Below are 19595 nucleotides of genomic sequence, written 5' to 3' on the forward strand. Positions count from 1 at the left end.
AGAGAGAGAAAATGCGCATTTAGGGGAGGATGGTTTAGCTGTGAGTGTGCCAACACTGGATGTGTTGAACTACTTGCAGGGGAGCGATGGGTTTGTGGGGAAGGGAACGGTACCCATGTGAAATTGTCTCATGTCTCTTTGGAATGGCTAGCCAGGGAAAATCATCTGAGAATTCATGGAAGGAAAGTTGCTGGAATCACTCGGTATTCTCAGATGCCTAGTCCACAGCAAACGGGTAATATAACCTGTTACCGGGCCAAGGAAGGGTATGTGCTCCTTTTCAACGGTACCTATAGCACTGCCACCCCCACTCTGCCAGCCTGGTTTGCAATAGGAGTGATTGGGCCAGTCACGGTCCCCTGCCCCAAGAAGGCTCGTATCCAATGAAGACTTGTAGCATGGTCAGTAAGTAAGGAGTTCTGTGAAGAATGGAGGGATACTGTTATAGTGGGATCACCGTTAGGCTACGCGTTTCTGAGTGCTCTCTCTCGGGGGGTTCGGCAGGAACCATGGCCGCAAACAACCGGAACTACCTTGTTTGTGGACTGACTGTGCTGGGAAACAGCACCATCAAGGGCCTGGAGGCAGTGAACCAGGAAATGGCGGAACTTCGACTTTATGCCCAACAGACCTCGTATGCTGTGGACTACCTGTTAGCTCAGAAAGGGGGAGTATGTGCCATAATAGGGGATAAACATGTCACCAATGTTAGGGATGAGTCCTACAACATATCCTGTGCCATCCAGGACACTCAGAAGCAAGTAGATAGGTTTAGACAGGGACTTGCAGGAGGAGAGGGTTGGTTGGGGTGGCTGCTCGGAGGGTCACGGACATTGTACCTGCTGCATGGAGCCGTAGGGCAAATCGTTATTATAATGTGCTGTGTGGTGCTGACCTGCTTGAATCCTTGTTGCAAGGTCCTTACTAATAAACTCTCGACTCCGTTCTAGGCACCGCTCCAGGTTATCCTGATATGATAAAAGGGGGAAGTGTGGAAGTAGAGAATTACTACTGTGTTCATATCTTGTAACTGATGAGAACTGTGGCTACACGAAATACTGATTAAAAGGTGGTTGGCAGCCAGAGCAGCAAAACCACTTTTTGTGGGCTGGGTGCTGAGTGGTAATTGCTGTGTCCCGGACTTAATTGGCTTGAAATCAAATTAATCTATAAGGATGATGGTTGCACTTGAAGGGAAATGGGAAGGCTGTCCCAGACAGTGAGTGTGATTCCTGTCTTTGTGTCTGTTGATTGCAAACCGATGAACTGAAACTCGGGAGCGATGCTGGTCTTCGTTTCTCTGCGGTTGTCCTTCGTTTCGTTGCTGCTCAGCCCAGAACCGTGGCGCCTGGCTCATTAACGTGTGTGTGACAGTGTTGTATAAACTACCGCCTGCCCCCTGTAGCCGGGAGAGCTCCGCTGCGGGCTCCGCCTGAGAGGCAGGAGGTTCCCCCAGCGACATATCGCCGAATAAACGTGTTTGAGTTCACCTGCGGCACTGGGTGATTTACAGCAGACAGAAGTACGACTTCAAAATCGCGTTAACGCTGACCGGCTCCCCGCTGCTCTCCACCCATCACTGCTCTGCTCTCCCCTCCTGTACAGCGGGCTCCCCCTTCCCCACCTTCAGCCCTGAGGAAGGGTCCTGAGGCCAAGCGCTGACCGGCTGCTTCTCCACACGGAGGCTGCGCAGCCGCTGAGCTCCTCCGCCGTCATGACGTCACACACGGACTGCCCGGCTCGCGCTGGGACGGTTGAACAGCCGAGCGCGCGCCCACCAACCGCCTCCTGACCCTCCCACTGCCGACAGAGGATGCGCGGGATACTTTGTTCCCACTGGTGCGAGCAGGTGTCAATCATCAGTAATAACCAATAGCGGAGGCGGACCCGTGGGGGGTGTTACCCCCTCAGACCCCGCCTCCCGCTTCCTCCCAACCTTCCGAGCAAATGTCCGGCGGTTTCATTTATCTCCATTCCCGCCGAGGGCAGCGGTGAACCGGTTTCTCCAGTGACAGTGCAGTCGCCGGAGCCGGTGAGCTGGCTGAGTCACTGCGGAGAGGCAGGAGGAGGCCGCTCGGCCCGTCTCATTACTCTCCCTTTTTCACCCGCACCCCCCCATTCCACCTGTTAACCTCCCGCCTTAATTCCTCCTCCATCCCTCTCCCTCCCTCACCCCCCACCCCCTCCCTCTTTCCCTCACACCCCACCCCTCCCTCAACCCCCACCCCCTCCTTTCCCTCCCCCCACCCCCTTCCCTCCCTCACCCCTCACCCCCTACCCCCTTTCCGCTCGGCCCATCTCGTTTAGTCTCCCTTTTCCACCCCCCCCCCCCGTTCCACCTGTTAACCTCCTGCCTCCGCCCACACCCCCCCCCTCCCCCGCCGGGTCCCAGGGAGGACACCAGGACGGCTTTGTTTGGGGCGGCTTTGGTCAGTGCGGGGTCTGGAGAAATGTGATTTCTGGCTGTGGTTGGACGGGGAAGGTGGGTCACGGTCTCGCCGCTGAATCTGGTGGGTGGGGGGGGTGGGGGTTGAACCGGCCCCTGGTGGATCTCCGTGTGTGGATGTGTGAAGTTGGAGCTGACAGTGGCTTCACTCAGTGTTCCAAAGGTCCGGGTAAAACCCATGTTGGGGTTGGTGCTTCTCGTTGAGCGGATGCTTCAGAGTTTCCCCTTCCTCACAGCGAAGAGGATGTGGTTCAACGTCTCAGAGACCGCAATGACTTCCTGCCCCGCCACAGGAACAGGCGACTGGGGCTGCGAGAAACGGTGCCCATTCTGCCCCCTCTCTGGGCAGGGGGCTGGGGAGCAGAGGCAACAGAATGACTGTGGGGCAAACCGACTCTTTGGGATGTGCTGCACCAAATAGATTGTGTGTGCAGCTGGATGTGGAAGTGAAATCTCGATGAACAGGCGTCTGGGGTGGAGGGTGGCCCTCAGATGAGTTTGTTTGTCATTTCAGGATGTGCGGAACATTCTGCAGTGAGTCAATACTTGTTGTTCAAAGTGAAGGTACGAATGTTGGAAATCCGATATAAAACCCGCTGGAAATGCTCAGCAGGTCAGACGGCATCTGTGGACAATCCCAGTTCTGACGGTGGGTACTTCTCTTTGTACAGCTTCTGCCCTGATGGACTGAATTTCCAGCATTTTGTGGTTTTGTACTGAATATACCTTGTGAATTTTTTTGGGCTCCGTGGGAAACATGGCGGCCAGTTGTGCTGAACAACACCCCGCCCAACAATGTGATAGTAACAGTTAATGTCCTCAATTTAGCTGCCAAAGATTGTCAAAGTTAAAGTCGAGTTCATTGTCATCTGCACGAGTACATGTACGCAGATGCAATGAAAAACTTACTTGCAGCAGAGTCACAGGCACAGAGCATCAGATAAGCAGCATTTACAAGAAAAACATAAATTAAATGCAAATTATATCCAATTTGTTCAAGAAAGAACACAAAACAGAAAAAACACAAAGCCCATTTTAGTGCAAAGTGATCATAGTGTTACTAACCTGTAGTGATTATAGAGTTGTGCCGGTTTCAAGAACTGAATGGTTGAAGGGAAGTAGCTGAACCTGGTGGTGTGGGACTTCAGGCTTCTGTACCTCCTGCCCGATGGTAGCTGCGAGAAGATGGCACGGCCCAGATGGTGGGGATCTTTGATGGATGTTGCCTTCTTGAGGCATCGCCTCCTGTAGATACTCCCGATGGTGGGGAGGGATGTGTCCGTGATGTATTGGGCAGAGTCCAGTGTTCTCTGCAGCTTCTTGCGTTCCTGCACAATCAAATTGCCGTACCAGACCGTGATGCCCCCAGGGCTGAAATGGTGGCCACAAGAGGAGATAGGTTTAAGGTGCTGGGGAGTAGATATAGAGGAGATGTCAGGGGTAAGTTTTTTTACTCAGAGTGGTGAGTGCGTGGAATGGGCTGCCAGAAACGGTGGTGGAGGCGGATACGATAGGGTCTTTCAAGGGACTGTTAGTTAGGTACGTGGAGCTGAATAAAATAGAGGGCTATGGGTAAGCCTAGTAATTTCTAGGGTAGGGACATGTTCAGCACAGCTTTGTGGGCTGAAGGACCTGAATTGTGCTGTAGGTTTTCTACGTTTCTATGATGCACCCAGTCAGGATACCTTCACAGTACATCTGTAGAAGCTTGTTAGTGTTCCATGACATGCCAACCCTCCTTTACCTCCTAAGAAAATAAATTTGCTGGCGCACCTTCCTTGTGGTTACGTATACGTGCTGGGCCCAGGACAGATTATCCGATATGTTAACACCCAGGAATTTAAAGCTGCTGACTTTTCTCCATTACTAATCCCCCAATGTAGACTGGCACATGGTCACCCTCCATCCCCTTCCTGGAGTCAACAATCAGCTCTTTAGTTTTTCTGACGTTGAGTGCGAGGTTGCCGTTCCAGCACGGATCAACCTGTCTCACTCCAGTAAGTGACTCATCACCACCTGTGATTCATCCAACAACAATGGCGTTGTCAGTGAATTTGTATATGGCGTTGGAGCAGTGCCTAGCTACATAGTCGCCACACTTCCGGCACCAACATAACATGCCCATCGCTTCCTAACCCGTACATCTTTGGAATGTGGGAGGAAACTGGAGCACCTGGAGGAAACCCATGTGGACATGGGGAGAATGTACAAACTCCTCACAGACGGTGGCTGGAATTGAACCTGGGTCGCTGGCACTGTAATAGCGTTACACTAACCACTACACTAACGTGCCTGCCCAAACCCACTGACGCCCACAGCTCCCTCGTTTACAGCTCCTCCCACCCTCTTGCAAGGATGCGATTCCTTTTTCTCAATTTCTCTGCCTCCGCTGCATCTGCTCCCATGTAGAGGCTTTCCACTCCAGGACTCCCGAGATGTCCAACTTCTTTTCTAACCAGGGCTTCCCCCCAACTGTGGTCGATAGAGCTCGCACCCATATCTCTGGCATTTCCCGCACCCCTCCCAGACCCAACAGGGATTGAGTCCCCTTGTCCTCACATTTCATTCTACCAGCCTACGTATCCAACACATCATTCTTTGCCACTTACGACATCTCCAATGGGACCCCACTGCCAAGCATATCTTCCCCTCCCCACCCCTTCCTGCCTTTCGCGTGGACTGCTCCCTCCGCGACTCCCTCGTTCACTCCTCCACCCCATGCATCCCACTCCCACTCTGGGGACTTTCCACTGCCCCCACCATAGGTGCAACACCTGCCCCTACATCACCTCCATCTAGGGATCCAAACAGTCCTTTCAGGTGAGACGGAGGTTCACTTGCACCTCCCTTAATATCATCTACTGCATTCAGTGCTCCAAGTGTGGCCTTTACATTGGTAAGACCAAACTCAGACTGGATGACTGTTTCACAGAACACCTGCGTTCTGTCCATAACCGCGATCTGCATCTCCCCATTGCCAGTTACTTCAACTCCCCCTCACACAATATCACTGATACATCAGTCCTCGGCCTCCTCCACTGCCAGGAGAATTCCAAGCATAAACTGGAGGAACAGCACCTTATTTTCATCCCTTTCCTAGCTTATCTTTTTCCTTCAACCACCTTATTTTCCTCTCCTTACCTTTGACCCACCCCCTCCCCCACCCGGTGGATCTGCTCTCCCCACCTCCCCTGCACCTGCCTATCATTATCTCTTCACTGCATCTACATACCACCACCCTGTGCCCACTCCGCCTCCCCTCTTTTGTCCACCTATCAGTGCTCTGCTTTTCCCTCCTATAAATTGGGCTTCCCCTTTTCCTATCTTTTAGTCCTGTAGAAGGGTCCAATCTGAAACGTTGTCCACCTGCTTTTCTCCACGGATGCTGCCTGACTGCTGAGTTCCTCCAGCATTATAGTGTTTTTCATCTGGATTCCAGCATCTGCAGTCCTTTATTTCTCTAGTGTGAGTGGGGAAACAGGAGGATACCCAGAGTGGATCAGTGGTGGTGAGCATGTCAGACAAAGCAATAGGGGTGATTGTGAAGGGATTTCCTCTTTCATGGGAATACATAGTCGTCTCATGTGAGCAGTGTGGGAAGGGATGTAGGAGGGAAAGTGGCCATTGTTATTACATCTGAGGGGTAGAATATGCAGTATTCTTCATTCTGAATCAAAAAAAAATTCCAAGGTTATTTTAAATGTCAGAAGCAGGGGTTATGTGATCTCGTGTGCTGAGTGCAGGGGTTGGGTCTCCATCAGTGAGATGGTTCCAGTGGCATCGTGTAGGGTTGTGAATATAGTGTTCAGGGCCAGATTTAATAACTGGTTCTAGCAGAGCGACAGATATAACTTTGAAAACAGAAAACAATGGAAATGCATAGAAGTTTCACTAACTGTCAGTTGTTGGAGAAAAGTTGCCAAACACTGATGACGGTGCTGATACCTTACTGTTCACAGGGAGGTGTTAGCATTGGGGACAACAGTGTTGGTCAAAGGGTAAAATCTGGTTGATTTCAATGAGACTAGGGATGTGGAGTATCAGAATCAGGTTTATTATCACTGGCATATGTCATGAAATGTGTTGTTTTGTGGCAGTGGTACAGTACAAGACATAGGCATCAAGACTACTTTCAGTGACAAAGACAAATAAATAGTACAAAAGAGGAATAACGAGGTCGTGTCCATGGACCGTTCAGAAATCTGATGGCGGAGGGGAAGAAGCTGTTTCTGAAACATTGAGTGTGGGTCTTCAGGCTCCTGTACCTCCTCCCCGATGGCATGAAGAGGGCATGTCCTGGGTCGTGAGAGTCCAGAATGAAGTTTTGAAACAAACGGTCTATGGTGCCACTGTGGTTAAGATTGAATCTTAGTGTCACGAGTCATTGATCGTAGAGTGCAGAAACAGGCCTTTGACCCACCATGCCTGTGCCATCCATTAGTCTATCTATACTAATCCCATTTACCACCGCTTGGTCTGTAGCCTACTATACCTTTACATTTCGAATGTTCACCCAGGTGCTCCTAAAATATTGCCAGAGTATCTGCCTCCACCACCTTCCCAGGCAGTGTGTCACAGGCTATAACCACCCTCTGGGTGAAAATGCTTCCCTAGATTGTTGAAACATTGTACTCCTTACTTAAATCTATGCTCTCTGGGCTTAGACACCTCTCCACGGGGAAGATGTTTTTTCACCCTGTAACTGATCTATACCTTAATCATATCTGCCTTTGTCTGTCTCTGCTCCAAGGCAAGCTCAGCCAGGGCAGTCTCTTCTGATAATTGAAATATTCAATCTCCTCTGCAGCCTCTCCAGTGCAATCACATCCTTTCTATATTATGGTGACCAGAACTGTGCACACACTTCATTTTGTGTTTATAAAATTGAAACGAGCTGACTCCAGTTGCATTCTGTGCATCAGCTAATGACGGTAGGCATGCTGAATGCTGCCTTCACCATGCTGTCTACCTGTGCTGCTGCCTTCAGGGTTCTTTGGATTTATATGCAATGATCCTTTGTTACTGAATCGTCCGTAGGGTCCGATTGTTCATGATGAATATCCTACCCTTATTTGACCCTCAAATGCATGAACTTGCACTTTTCAATAAAATTTAATCTCCCGTTGCTCCACTTGACAAGATGAATAACGATCCCCAATTACTGCTTCAAATCCATTCAGGGCAGTTCGAACACTTAGAGTCAAGCAATTAAAACAATTGTTGTGGCTAGAAATGAAAGGCTAACGTCATTAATGCTTGCAATGAAGCTATATGTTTATTCCAAAATAACAGGCAGTCAAATTTTGGTATGCAATCTGGCCTCTTCTCTGGCCTGCATGTGTGTCCACCCTTGCCACTGAGGCCAGTTCCCAAATGCTATCAAGTGCTGGGATCCCCTTGTTCTGAATTCAATGATTGCTTTACCCTTGTTGCTATTTTTTAAGCCAGGATCCGTGTGTCCTTACCTTGGGGACAGGAGAGGGAAAAGCATAGTGCTCCTCAGAACCATGACTCATTGGAGATGTGGGAGAGCATCGGTGATGCATTAAACCTCATTCGGGTTTTAGATGGTTGAAGTGAGCATGTTGGCAAGGGAATGGAAAATGTGTGCCCATCGCAGTAACTGGAGAACCTCACCACATGTACATGCGAGCATGACAAGTCTTTAGCCCTACTGATGATGCACTGGCTTCTGAACAGAGAAGGGGAGAGAGGGGATCCTGAAAAACTAATTCTGTGACTCTAAACAGTTGTACAGCACAGAAACAATCCCTTCAGTCCAGCTTGTCCATGCTGACCAAAGTGCCTGTCCAAGCTAGTCCCATTTGCCTGCATTTGGCCCGTATTCTTCTAAACCTCTCCTATCCATGTACCTGTCCAAATGTCTTTTAAATGTTGTACTTGCACCTACCTTTACCGATCCTCTGGCAGCTTGATCTGTGTACTCACCGCCCTGTGTGTGGAAAAACTTGCCCCTCAGATACCCTTTAAATCTTGAACCTGTGCACTCCAGTTTTAGACTCCCCTATCCTGTGGAAAAGACTGTGACCATCCTCCTTATCTATGCCCTCGTGATTTTATAAACCACTATGAGGTCACTCGTTGGTCACCACCGCTCCAGGGAAATCTGTCCCAGCCTACCAGTCTCTCCTTATAACTCAAGACACCCCAATCCTGGCAGCATCCCTGTTCATTGTACAAGTTGTAATGTTGACATTTCATAAACCCACATTGAGATCTGACTGGATGAGTGGAATGGATCAAATACAGTGTGTGGGAGAGTGTGTTTGGTGATGTGGCTCACAGTGGCTCTTTTGCATAGTAACAAAGGGGAAGCTGCCACCTAATTTGAGGTCCATATTGTGTTTAGTTTTCTCTATTTTCTTTGACAGATCTAAGCACTGCAATCACTGAGTATTTGTGAATTGGGACAATCTCGGATTGTTCAATAGAGAACAGACGGTCTGGGCCCCAAGGGATCGGACAGTGTGTGACACGGGGAGTGTAGGTCCTGAGGGATCTGCCTGTGTGTGATCTGGGAAAAAGGGGCCTTGAATGATCAGACCTGATCTAATGAGCAGAATTGTTTTGGGTTTCCCCATTTACCATAACGCTGCAACACAAAGCTTTATTGGTTACTTTGAACACAGAGAATCTGAGGGATCAATCTGAGCCATGTTGTCCTGAACTTGCTCTTGAAATTATCATTGTACAGGCAAACAAAGTAACAATCAGTTTAAGCTAACTGCTGTGGAACCCTGTCAGCTCTGTATCTCATGTCATGTTTTATCAGTAACCCTGTGTGTGATCCATGTTCAATTCATGTATTTTTGTTCTCTGCCTTACTGTCATTATTTCACTTGGATTAGTATTTTACAGGGAGCAAGTCAAGGGTAATGGGGACATGCTGCACTAAATCTCTGCACAAAGGCTCTTCAGCTGGGAAAATTGATCAGCATGCTTCAAGTGAACAAAGTCGGTGCCCTGCTTCAAGAGAAGGTGATCAGTCCACAGGAAGTGGTCCTAATGAACAAGTTCAGACGTGGGGATGTGCTCCACAGGAAGCTGATCAGTCTGCAGAAACCTGTCTTGCTGAAAAACCTCCTTCTCCTAGAGATTTATTCAAGATCCCTGAAAGAGGTTTGTTCATTGAGTTGTTTCAAATTAGTGATGTCCAAATATTGCATCAGAATGCAATCCTGTCACAGATTTGCTTACATTGAAATGGTTACGTACTTTGTAAGTGTATTTATTGCAGGTTATACAGCATGGAAATAGGCCCTTCAGCCCAACTGGTCCATACCGACCAAGATGCCCATTCAAAGCTGGTCCCATTTGCCAGCATTTGGCCCAAACCGTTCCAATCCAGGTACCTGTCCAGCTGTCTTTGAAAATGTTATTGTAGCTGCCTCAACAACTTCCTTTGACACCTCATTCCACATAGGTACCACCCTTTGTGTTTTTTAAAAAAAAGATGCCCTTCCTTATTAAATCTTTTCCCCCCTCACCTTAAACCTATGCCCTCTAGTTCCTGATTCCCTAACCTTAGGGGGACAAAAAGACATAGTGCATTCACCCTATCTCTATCCCTCATGATATTATACACCTCAAGAAGATCACCTCTCAGTTTCCTATGCTCCAGTGAATAAAGTCTTAGCCTTCCAAGCTCTGCTCCTAACTCAGTCTCTCAAGTTCTGGCAACATCATTGTAAACCTTTTCTGCACTCTTTCTAGTTCAATAACATCTTTACTACAGCTGCGTGAATTAAACTGGACACATTAGTCCAAATGCGGCCTCACCAGAATCCTGTAGAACAGCACCATGACTTTTTTACTTAGTGCCCTGACTTCTGAAGGCCAGCATGCCAAAAGCTGCCTTCACCACCCTGTCTACCTGTGACTCCCACTTTCAGTGAACTGAGTACCTGTACTCCAAGGCTACTGTGTTCTACAACACTCCTCAGGGTCCTGCCATTCACTGTAAAAGTCTTACCTGGATTTGACTTTCCAACGTGCAACACATTGCACATCCAAATTAAATGCCATTTGCCATTCCTCGGCCCACTTACTCAGCTGATTAAGATCCCTCTATAATTTTTGATAACCACCTTCTTTGTCCACCTGTTTTAGAGTCATCTGCAAACTTACCGTGCCTTGCACATTCTTATCCAGATAATTGATATTAATGACAAACAACAATGGGTCCAGCACTAACCTCTAGTCACGGTCCTCCAGTCTGAGAAACAACTTTCCACCGTCACTCTCTGCTTTGTACCATCGAGCCAATTGTGTATCCAATTGGCTTGGTCTCCCTGGATTTCATGTGCTCTAACCTTCCAGAGCATCCTACTATATAGAACCTGATCAAAAGCCTTACTGAAGTCCATGTAAACCACGTCTTGCGCCCAACCCTCATCAACTTTCTTGGTCACATCAAAAAAAAACTCAATCAAGTTCAGAAGACATGATCTCCCACACACAAAGCCATGCTGACTACCTTTGTCTTTCCAGATGTATGTATATCCTATCCCTCAGAATCCTCTCCAGTAACTTGCCTACCACAGATGTTAAACTTACTGATCTATAGTTTCTAAGCTTTTCTTTGTCGCCCTTCTTAAATAGAGACACAACATTTGCTAGCCTCCAGTCGACGGGCACTTCACCCATAGCTAACGATGATGCACATATCTCAGCCAGGGCTCCTGCAATTTCTTCTCTAGCCTCCCGCAGTGCTCTTGGAGATATCTGGTCAGGCCCTGGAGATTTGTATAACTTCGTGCCTTTTAAGTCATCCAGCAACTGTAAGTCATCAAGTCTACTGTAATGCAGACTATCCCCAAGACCTCCCCATTTACTTTTCCTGGTTCCAAAGTCTTTGTGTCTTTCTCCACGGTAGAAACAGAGGAGAAATGTTTGTTAAAGACATTGCCCATCTCCTGCAGCTCCACACAAAGATGTCCCCCTTGGTCTTTGAAGGGTCTTATTCTCTTTCAAGTTGCACTTTTTCCCTTAAGATAAAAATCTCTTTGGATTTTCCGTAATCTTCTGCCAAAGCTATCTCATGCCCCCTTTTTGACCTCTTGATTTCCTTCTTGAGTACACTCTTGCATGCCCCATACTCCTCCAGGGATTCAGTTGATCCCAGCTGCCTGTACCTGACCTATGCAGACTTCTTTTTCCTGACCGGGGCCTCAATATCCCTCGTCATCCAGGGTTCCATATTCCTACCAGCCTTGTCCTTCACTCTAAGGAATATGCAGACCTTGTGCTCTCACTATCTCACCTTTTAAAAAGCCTCCCACTTGCCTGTGGTCCCTTTGCCTGCAGACAATCAACCTCATGTCTCATACTGTCAAAGTTCGCCTTGCCCCAATTTATAACTTGAACCTGTCGACCAGTTCTGTCCATTTCGATAACTATTTTAAAACTAATTGAACTATGGTCACTGGTCCCAAAATGCTCCCCCACTGTCATCTGCCCACCATATTACCCAAGAGCAGGTCGAGCTTTGTCTTTTCCCTAGAAGGGCCAAGTTTGAACAATTTTTTGGAGGCTGTTGATCATGTATCTGGTGAACTAGATGAGAGGGTTCCAGTGGACATGATGCTTTTGGTTCTGAGAATGCTTTCATTGAGGTTCCACGCAGGAAGTTGGTGAGCAGAGACGGAGAGCATGGAATCGGGGGTGGAGGGGTGCGGGGTAATATGAACGTGTACTGAAAGCTGCTTATCAGTATGCAAAGGGTCGGTAAAAGTAAGTTCTTTACAGCTAGGCAGGCTGTGGATAATAAGGTACCCCAGGGGTCAGTGCTTGGGTCTCTTCACAGTAAACGTCAACAAGGTAAACCAAAGGTCATATTTCCAAGTTTAAATAACGCAAGACTAAGTGCAAATGTGGGTAGTGATAATGATGCAAGAAGGTTTGTGGGATATGACAACAAGCTGAGTGAGTGGGCAGCCAGAGTCAGGTAGAGCACAAGGCATGAAAATGCGATTTCTATGCTGGAAGGAAAAAGAGAAATGCTGATATTCTGTAAGTGATGGGAGACTGTGACCTACATGTATACAGGAGCAGCAAGCAATTAGAGAGGGAGTTATTCCATGTGGAGACGGGAGTTGGAGTGAGATTTGTAGTGGGACCTTTGAAAAGAGGTGAGTCTCTGTGCCTGAGCTTGAGTTTCACCTTGCAAGAGTTTAAACGAGGCACATTTGCAAATTGTTACCTGCTGATTGGCTTATTAACAGCAGGAAATAAAGGTAAGGCAAGTATAAGCGGAGTGGCCATTGTGTAAGTGGACAGCGTCAGAGTGGGGAGCTGAGACTTAGGTTCAAGAGGCTTCGGGGAGAAGAGGCGAAGGTAAGTCTCTGGTAACTTTCTTTCTTTCTTTGGTTTGGTGTTCCCTGTAGTGCAGAGTGGTGAGAATGGCTCCAGGGTCATTTAGCATACAAGTAGATGCAGAGTGTAGAAAGACTGTGAGGAAGGATAGGCAGTTGAAATGGCAAGTTTGCAGCCAGTTGGATGGGCTGAAGTGAGTCTACTTTAATGCGAGAAGTATCAGGAACAAGGCTGATGAGCTGAGATCGTTGGTGAGATCGTGGAACTATGATGTGGTGGCCATTACAGAGACTTGGCTGTCGCAAGGACAGGAATGGCTGCTGGATATTCTGGGATTTAGACGCTTCAAAAAGGACAAGGACAGAGGTAAAAGAGGTGGAGAGTGGCTTTACTGATCAGGGACAGTGTCACAGCTGTAGAAAGGGAGGATGTCCTGGAGGAATCGTCCACTGAGTTAGTGTGGGTGGAAGTCAGAAACAGGAAGGGAGCGATCTCTCTCTATTGGGAGTATTCTACAGACCCCCCAGTAGCAGCAGAGATGCCGAGGAGCAGATCAGGAGGCAGATTTTGGAAGGGGCAGAAATAACAGGGTTGTTGTCATGGGTGATTTCAACTTCCCTAATATTGCTTGTCACCTCCTTAGTGTAAAGGGGATAGAACCATAGAACCATACAGCACAAAACAGGCCATTCGGCCCACCATGTTGTGCCGTCCATCAAACCACCCTCACACTACCTAACCGCTTCCTCCCGCATATCCCTCCATCTCACATTCCTTCATATGCCTATCCAACAAGCTCTTGAACCTATCCAATGTATCTGCCTCCACCACCACCCCAGGCAGTGCATTCCATGCACCAACCACTCTCTGGGTGAAAAACCTCCCCCTGACATCTCCCCTGAACCTCCCACCCATAACCTTAAAGCCATGCCCTCTCGTCTTGAGCATTGGTGCCCTGGGAAGGAGGCGCTGACTGTCTACTCTATCTATTCCTCTCAATATTTTATATACCTCTATCATGTCTCCTCTCATCCTCCTCCTTTCCAGTGAATAAAGCCCTAGCACCTTAAGCCTCTCCTCATATTCAATACGCTCTAATCCAGGCAGCATCCTGGTAAATCTCCTCCGCACCCTCTCCAACGCCTCCACATCCTTCCTATAATGAGGCGACCAGAACTGAACACAGTACTCTAAGTGTGGCCTAACTAGAGTTTTGTAAAGCTGCATCATCACCTCACGGCTCTTAAACTCAATCCCGCGATTTATGAAAGCCAACATCCCATTGGCCTTCTTAACTGCTCTTTCCACCTGTGAGGCAACTTTCAATGAACTGTGAATATGAACCCCCAGATCCCTCTGCTCCTCCACACTGCCAAGTACCTTGCCATTTACCCTGTACTCTGCCCTGGAGTTTGTCCTTCCAAAGTGTACCACCTCACACTTCTCCGGATTGAACTCTATCTGCCACTTGTCAGCCCAGGTCTGCATCCTATCAATATCCCTCTGTAAGCTCCGACAGCCCTCCACACTATCCACAACACCGCTGATCTTAGTGTCATCTGCAAACTCACTAACCCAGCCCTCCACCCCCTCATCTAAGTCATCTATAAATATCACAAAAAGTAGAGGTCCCAGAACCGATCCCTGCGGGACACCACTAGTCACTGCCCTTCAATCCGAGGGCACTCCTTCCAGCACAACCCTCTGCTTTCTACATGCAAGCCAATTCCTGATCCACACAGCCAATCTTCCCTGGATCCCTTGGCCTCTGACCTTCTGAAGAAGCCTACCATGAGGAACCTTATCAAACGCCTTACTAAAATCCATGTAAACCACATCCACTGCACTACCCTCATCAACCTTCCTAGTCACCTCCTCAAAGAACTCTATCAGGCTTGTGAGGCAAGATCTTCCCTTCACAAAGCCATGCTGGCTGTCCCTAATCAGTCCATGATTCACTAGGTGTTCATAAATCCTATCCCTTAGAATCCTTTCTAACAGCTTACCCACCACAGACGTGAGACTCACCGGTCTATAATTCCCTGGCCTATCTCTATTACCTTTTTTGAACAAGGGGACAACATTCGCAACCCTCCAGTCCTCTGGCACCATCCCCGTGGACAACGAGGACTCAAAGATCCTTACCAGCGGTTCAACAATCTCCTCCCTAGCCTCTCGAAGCAGCCTGGGGAAAATCTCGTCAGGCCCCAGATATTTATCTGTCTTAATATTATTTAACAACTTCAACACATCCTCTCTCTTGATACCTACAACCTCGAGAACATTACCCCTACCAGCACTCCCTTCCGCATCATCAAGACCCCTCTCCCTGCTGAATACCGAAGAGAAGTACTCATTGAGAACTTCTCCCACTTCCGCCGCCTCCAGGCAAATTCTCCCATCTTTGTCCTTAATCGGACCTACCTTTACTCTAGCCATCCTCCTACCCTTCACGTACTTGAAAAAGGCCTTGAGATTTTCCTTAACCCTACTAGCCAACGCCTTTTCATGTCACCTTCTAGCTCTCCTCAGCCCTTTAAGTTCCTTCCTCACTACCCTATATTCCTCACGGGCCCTGTCTGAACCTTGTTGCTTATACATCATGTATGCTACCTTCTTCTCCCTAACAAGTCATTTCTCCTCTCTCATCACCCACAGTTCCTTTACCCTGCCATTCCTTCTATGCCTCACTGGGACATATTTATCCCTAACATCCTGCATAAGATGGGGAGGAGTTTGTTCGGTGTGTATAGGAAGGATTCCTGACACATTATGTGGACAGACTGACTAGAGGAGAGGCCATACTGGACCTGGTAGTAGGCAATGAGCCCGATCAGGTTTCAGATCTCTCGGTGGGAGAGCATTTTGGTGATAGTGACCATAACTCCTTGGCCTTTACCTTAGCCTTGGAGAGGGATAGGAGCAGATGATATGAGTAAAGTATTTATCTGGGGGAGGGGGAATTATGATCCTATTAGGCAGGAACTTGAGTGTAAATTTGGGAACAGATATTCTTGGAAGTACACAGCGGAAATTTGGAGGTTTTCTAAGGAATACTTGCATGGGGCTCAGGATAGGTTTGTTCCATTGAAGCAAGGTAAGGATGATTAGAATGAAGGAACAGTGGTTGACATGAGATGTAGAATAGCTTGTCAAGAGGAAGAAAGAAGCTTACCTGAGGTTTAGAAAGCATGCATCAGTAGGGGTCTGGAGAGTTAAAAGGTAGCCAGGAGGGAGCTAAAAATGGACTTAGGAGAGCTAGAAGGGGGCATGAGAGGTCCTTGATGAGTAGGATCAAGGAAAACCCCAGGGCGTTCTACACAGATGTGAAGAATAAGAGGATGACTAGAGCGAGGGTAGGACTGATCAGGGATAAAAGTGGAAACGTGCCTGGAGTCAGAAGAGGTAGGGGAGGTCCTTAATGAATACTTTGCTTCAGTATTCACCAGAGAGAGATCTTTGTGAGGATGGCGTACGACAGACTGATATGCGAGTGCATGTCGACGTGAGGAAAGAGGATGTGCTGGAACTATTGAAAAACATTAGGATAGATAAGTCACCGGGGCCGGACAAGATATATCCAAGGTTATTACGGGAAGCAAGGGAAGAGATTGCTGCCCCTTTGGCGACAATCTTTGTGTCCTCACTGGCCACAGGAGTAGTGCCAGATGATTGGAGGGTGGCAAATGTTCTTCCTTTGTTTAAGAAAGGGAGTAGGGATAACCCTGAGAATTACAGACCCGTGAGTCTAACTTCAGTAGTGGGCAAATTACTGGAGAAGATTCTTAGAGGATTTATGGGCATTTAGAGAAGCATAGGCTGATTAGAGACGGTCAGCATGGCTTTGTGAGGGGCAGGTCCTGCCTCATGAGCCTGACTGAATTCGTTAAGGATGTGACAAAGCACATTGATGAAGGTAGAGCAGTGGATGTGGTGTACATGGATTTTTGTAAGGCGTTTGATGAGATTCCTCATGGAAGTCTTATTCAGAAAGTCAGGGGGCATAGGATCCAGGGCAAATTGGCAGTATGGATTCAGAATTGGCTCACCCATAGAGGACAGAGGGTGGTGGTAGATGGAGTGTATTCTGCCTGGAGGTCAGTGACCAGTGGTGTTCTGCAGGGATCTATTCTGGGACCCCTGCTCTTTGAGATTTTTATAAATGACCTGGATGAGGATGTGGAAGTGTGGGTTAGTAAGTTTGCTGATGATACAAAGGTTGGTGGTGTTGTGGATAGTGTAGAAGGTTGCTGAAGGTGTATCAACAGGATATTGATAGAATGTAGACCTGAGCTGAAGTGGCAAATGGAGTTCAACCCGGAAAGGTGTGAAGTGACACACATCGGGATATCTAATTTGAAGGCAGAATACAAGGTTAATGGCAGGACTATTAGCAGTGGTATTGGTATTGGTTTATTATTGTCACTTTTACCGAGGTACAGTGAAAAACTTGTCTTACAAACTGATTGTACGGGTCAATTCATTACACAGTGCAGTTACATTCAGTTAGTACAAAGTGCATTGATGTAGTACAGGTAAAAACAGTAACAGTACAGAGTGAAGTGTCACAGCTGCAGAGAAAGTGCAGTGCCATAAGGTGCAAGGTCACAACAAGGTAGATCGTGAGGTCAGAGTCCATCTCATTGTGTGAGAGAACCGTTCAATTGTCTTACCACAGTGGGGTAGAAGCTGTCCTTAAGTCTGGTGGTACGTGCCCTCAGGCTCCTGTATCTTCTACCTGATGAAAGAGGAGAGAAGAGAGATTGTCCCAGGTGGGTGGGGTCTTTGATTATGCTGGCTGCTTCACCAAGACAAGGAGAGGTAAAGACAGAGTCCAAGGAGGGGAGGCTGGTGTCCGTGATACGCTGTCTCTGCAGTTTCTTGCGGTCCTGGGCAGAGCAGTTGCCGTACCAAGCCGTGATATATCCAGATAGGATGCTTTCTATGGTGCATCGGTAAAAGTTGGTGAGAGTCAAAAGGGACAAACCAAATTTCTTTAGCCTCCTGAGGAAGTAGAGGTGCTGGTGAGCTTTCTTGGCCTTGGCATCTACGTGATTTGACCAGGACAGGCTGTTGGTGATGTTCACTCCCAGGAAGTTGAAGCTGTCAACCCACTCGACCTCAGCACCACAGGTGCATGTACACCGCCCCCTTTCCTGAAGTCAATGATTGAAGGAAAGGTTGTTGTCATGACACCATTCCACTAAGCTCTCTATCTCCTTCCTGTACTCTGACTCATCACTGTTTGAGATATGGCCTGCAACGGTGGTACCATCTGCAAACTTGTAGATGGAGTTAGAGCAGAATATGGCCACACAGTCATGAGTGTATAGGGAGTAGAGTCTGAGGATGCAGCCTTGTGGGGCACCAGTGTTGAAGATAATTGTGCCGGAGGTATTGCTGCCTGTCCTCACTGATTGCGGTCTGTTTGTTAGAAAGTCAAGGATCTATTTACAGAGGGAGGTTTTGAGTCCTAGGTCTTGGAGTTTGGTGACAAGCTTGCTTGGGATTATTGTATTGAAGGCAGAGCTGGAACAGAGGGATCTCGGGGTCCACATCCACAGATCTCTCAAGGTTGCCACGCAGGTCGATAGGGTTGTTAAGAAGGTGTATGGAGTGTTGGCCTTCATTCTTTGGTGTATTGGGTTCAAGAGCCACGAGGTGATGTTGCAGCTCTGTTGAACTCTGGTTCGACCACACTTGGAGTATTGTGTTCGGTTCTGGTCGCCTCATTATAGGAAGGATGTGGAAGCTTTAGAGAGGGTGCAGAGGAGATTTACCAGGATGCTGCCTGGACTGGAGAGCATGTCTTATGAGGACGGGTTGAGCGAGCTAGAGCTTTTCTCTTTGGAGAGAAGGAGGATGAGAGGTGACTTGGTAGATGCGTACAAGATGATAAGAGGCATAGATCGAGTGGACAGAGACTTTTTTCCCGGGGCGACAATGGCTAACACAAGGGGACATAATTTTAAGGTGACTGGAGGAAGATGTAAGGGAGATGTCAGGGATAGGTTTTTTTTACAGAGCAGTGGGTGCACAGAACGTCCACTGGGGACATCTAAGAGACTCTTGGGTAGACACATGAATGATAGAGAAATGGGAGGCTCTGTGGGAGGGAAGTGTTAGATAGATCTTACAGCAGGATAAAATGTCGGCACAACACTTTATCTGTCTATCTAAGATCTATCTAACACAGCATAGAATACTACACTGTGCTGTAGTGTTCTGTGTTCTACTATGTTGATCTTTATTGCGTGAGGATTGAGTACCGGTGTGAAGATGTCTTTCTGGAATTATATAGCCCTCAGTGAGACGACAACTGGAGTAATGGGTAGAGTTTGGTTTTCTCACCTGAAGGGATCTGCATGCTTTGGTGTTCCTAAGGTCTCAAAGGGCAAGGACTCTGGACAGAGTCTTTGGAATTACAATTATTTATTTACAAAGACAAACGCGGGACAGGATGAACGGGAACGAGTGCACACATACACACATGCACAAGGGTGATCACGAACATTGGGGAATCACAAGGGTGAGATGCGCATGCACACATGCGGTTCAAACAAATCAAGGAAGAAACAATATGGTGCCTGCCACTCCTCAACACAGAGCAAGCATTGGTTCTACGTACCAGGAATCTACTAAGGATGCTCCTAACCCTTGTGGAAGTGCACAATCTTACCAATGGTCTCTTCAGCATTGTTTCATGATTCCTGTAGCGATCAAACGAGTGAACCACGCACATGTGTCATTCTTTATAGTGCTGGAGGGCTGAGTGGTCCAGCCCAGGTAATTCAAGCGAGCCAATGGCTCAGGG

The 19595-nt window shown here is 47.9% G+C and overlaps 1 protein-coding gene across 7 annotated transcripts in view; it reads left to right on the top strand.

The window, feature by feature from the left end:
• Positions 1 to 1199: 1199 nt before the first annotated feature.
• Positions 1200 to 19595, top strand: part of LOC127577091 (NACHT, LRR and PYD domains-containing protein 3-like) — a 43063-nt gene continuing 24667 nt past the window's right edge. Inside the window, exons 1-3 of one of the 7 annotated variants that reach the window (XM_052027969.1) lie at positions 1200 to 1219; positions 2961 to 3095; positions 9326 to 9586. In XM_052027969.1, coding sequence (XP_051883929.1) covers positions 3017 to 3095; positions 9326 to 9586 — 340 coding nt within the window. In that variant the 5' untranslated portion in view covers positions 1200 to 1219; positions 2961 to 3016. Of the gene's footprint in view, positions 1220 to 1942; positions 2033 to 2352; positions 2483 to 2621; positions 3096 to 9315; positions 9587 to 19595 lie in introns of those variants that run through there. The other 6 variants (XM_052027967.1, XM_052027966.1, XM_052027968.1 and 3 more) reach the window with 6 other exon arrangements.

Source organism: Pristis pectinata, chromosome 13 (genome assembly GCF_009764475.1).
Source record: "Pristis pectinata isolate sPriPec2 chromosome 13, sPriPec2.1.pri, whole genome shotgun sequence".
NCBI lineage: Eukaryota > Metazoa > Chordata > Chondrichthyes > Rhinopristiformes > Pristidae > Pristis > Pristis pectinata.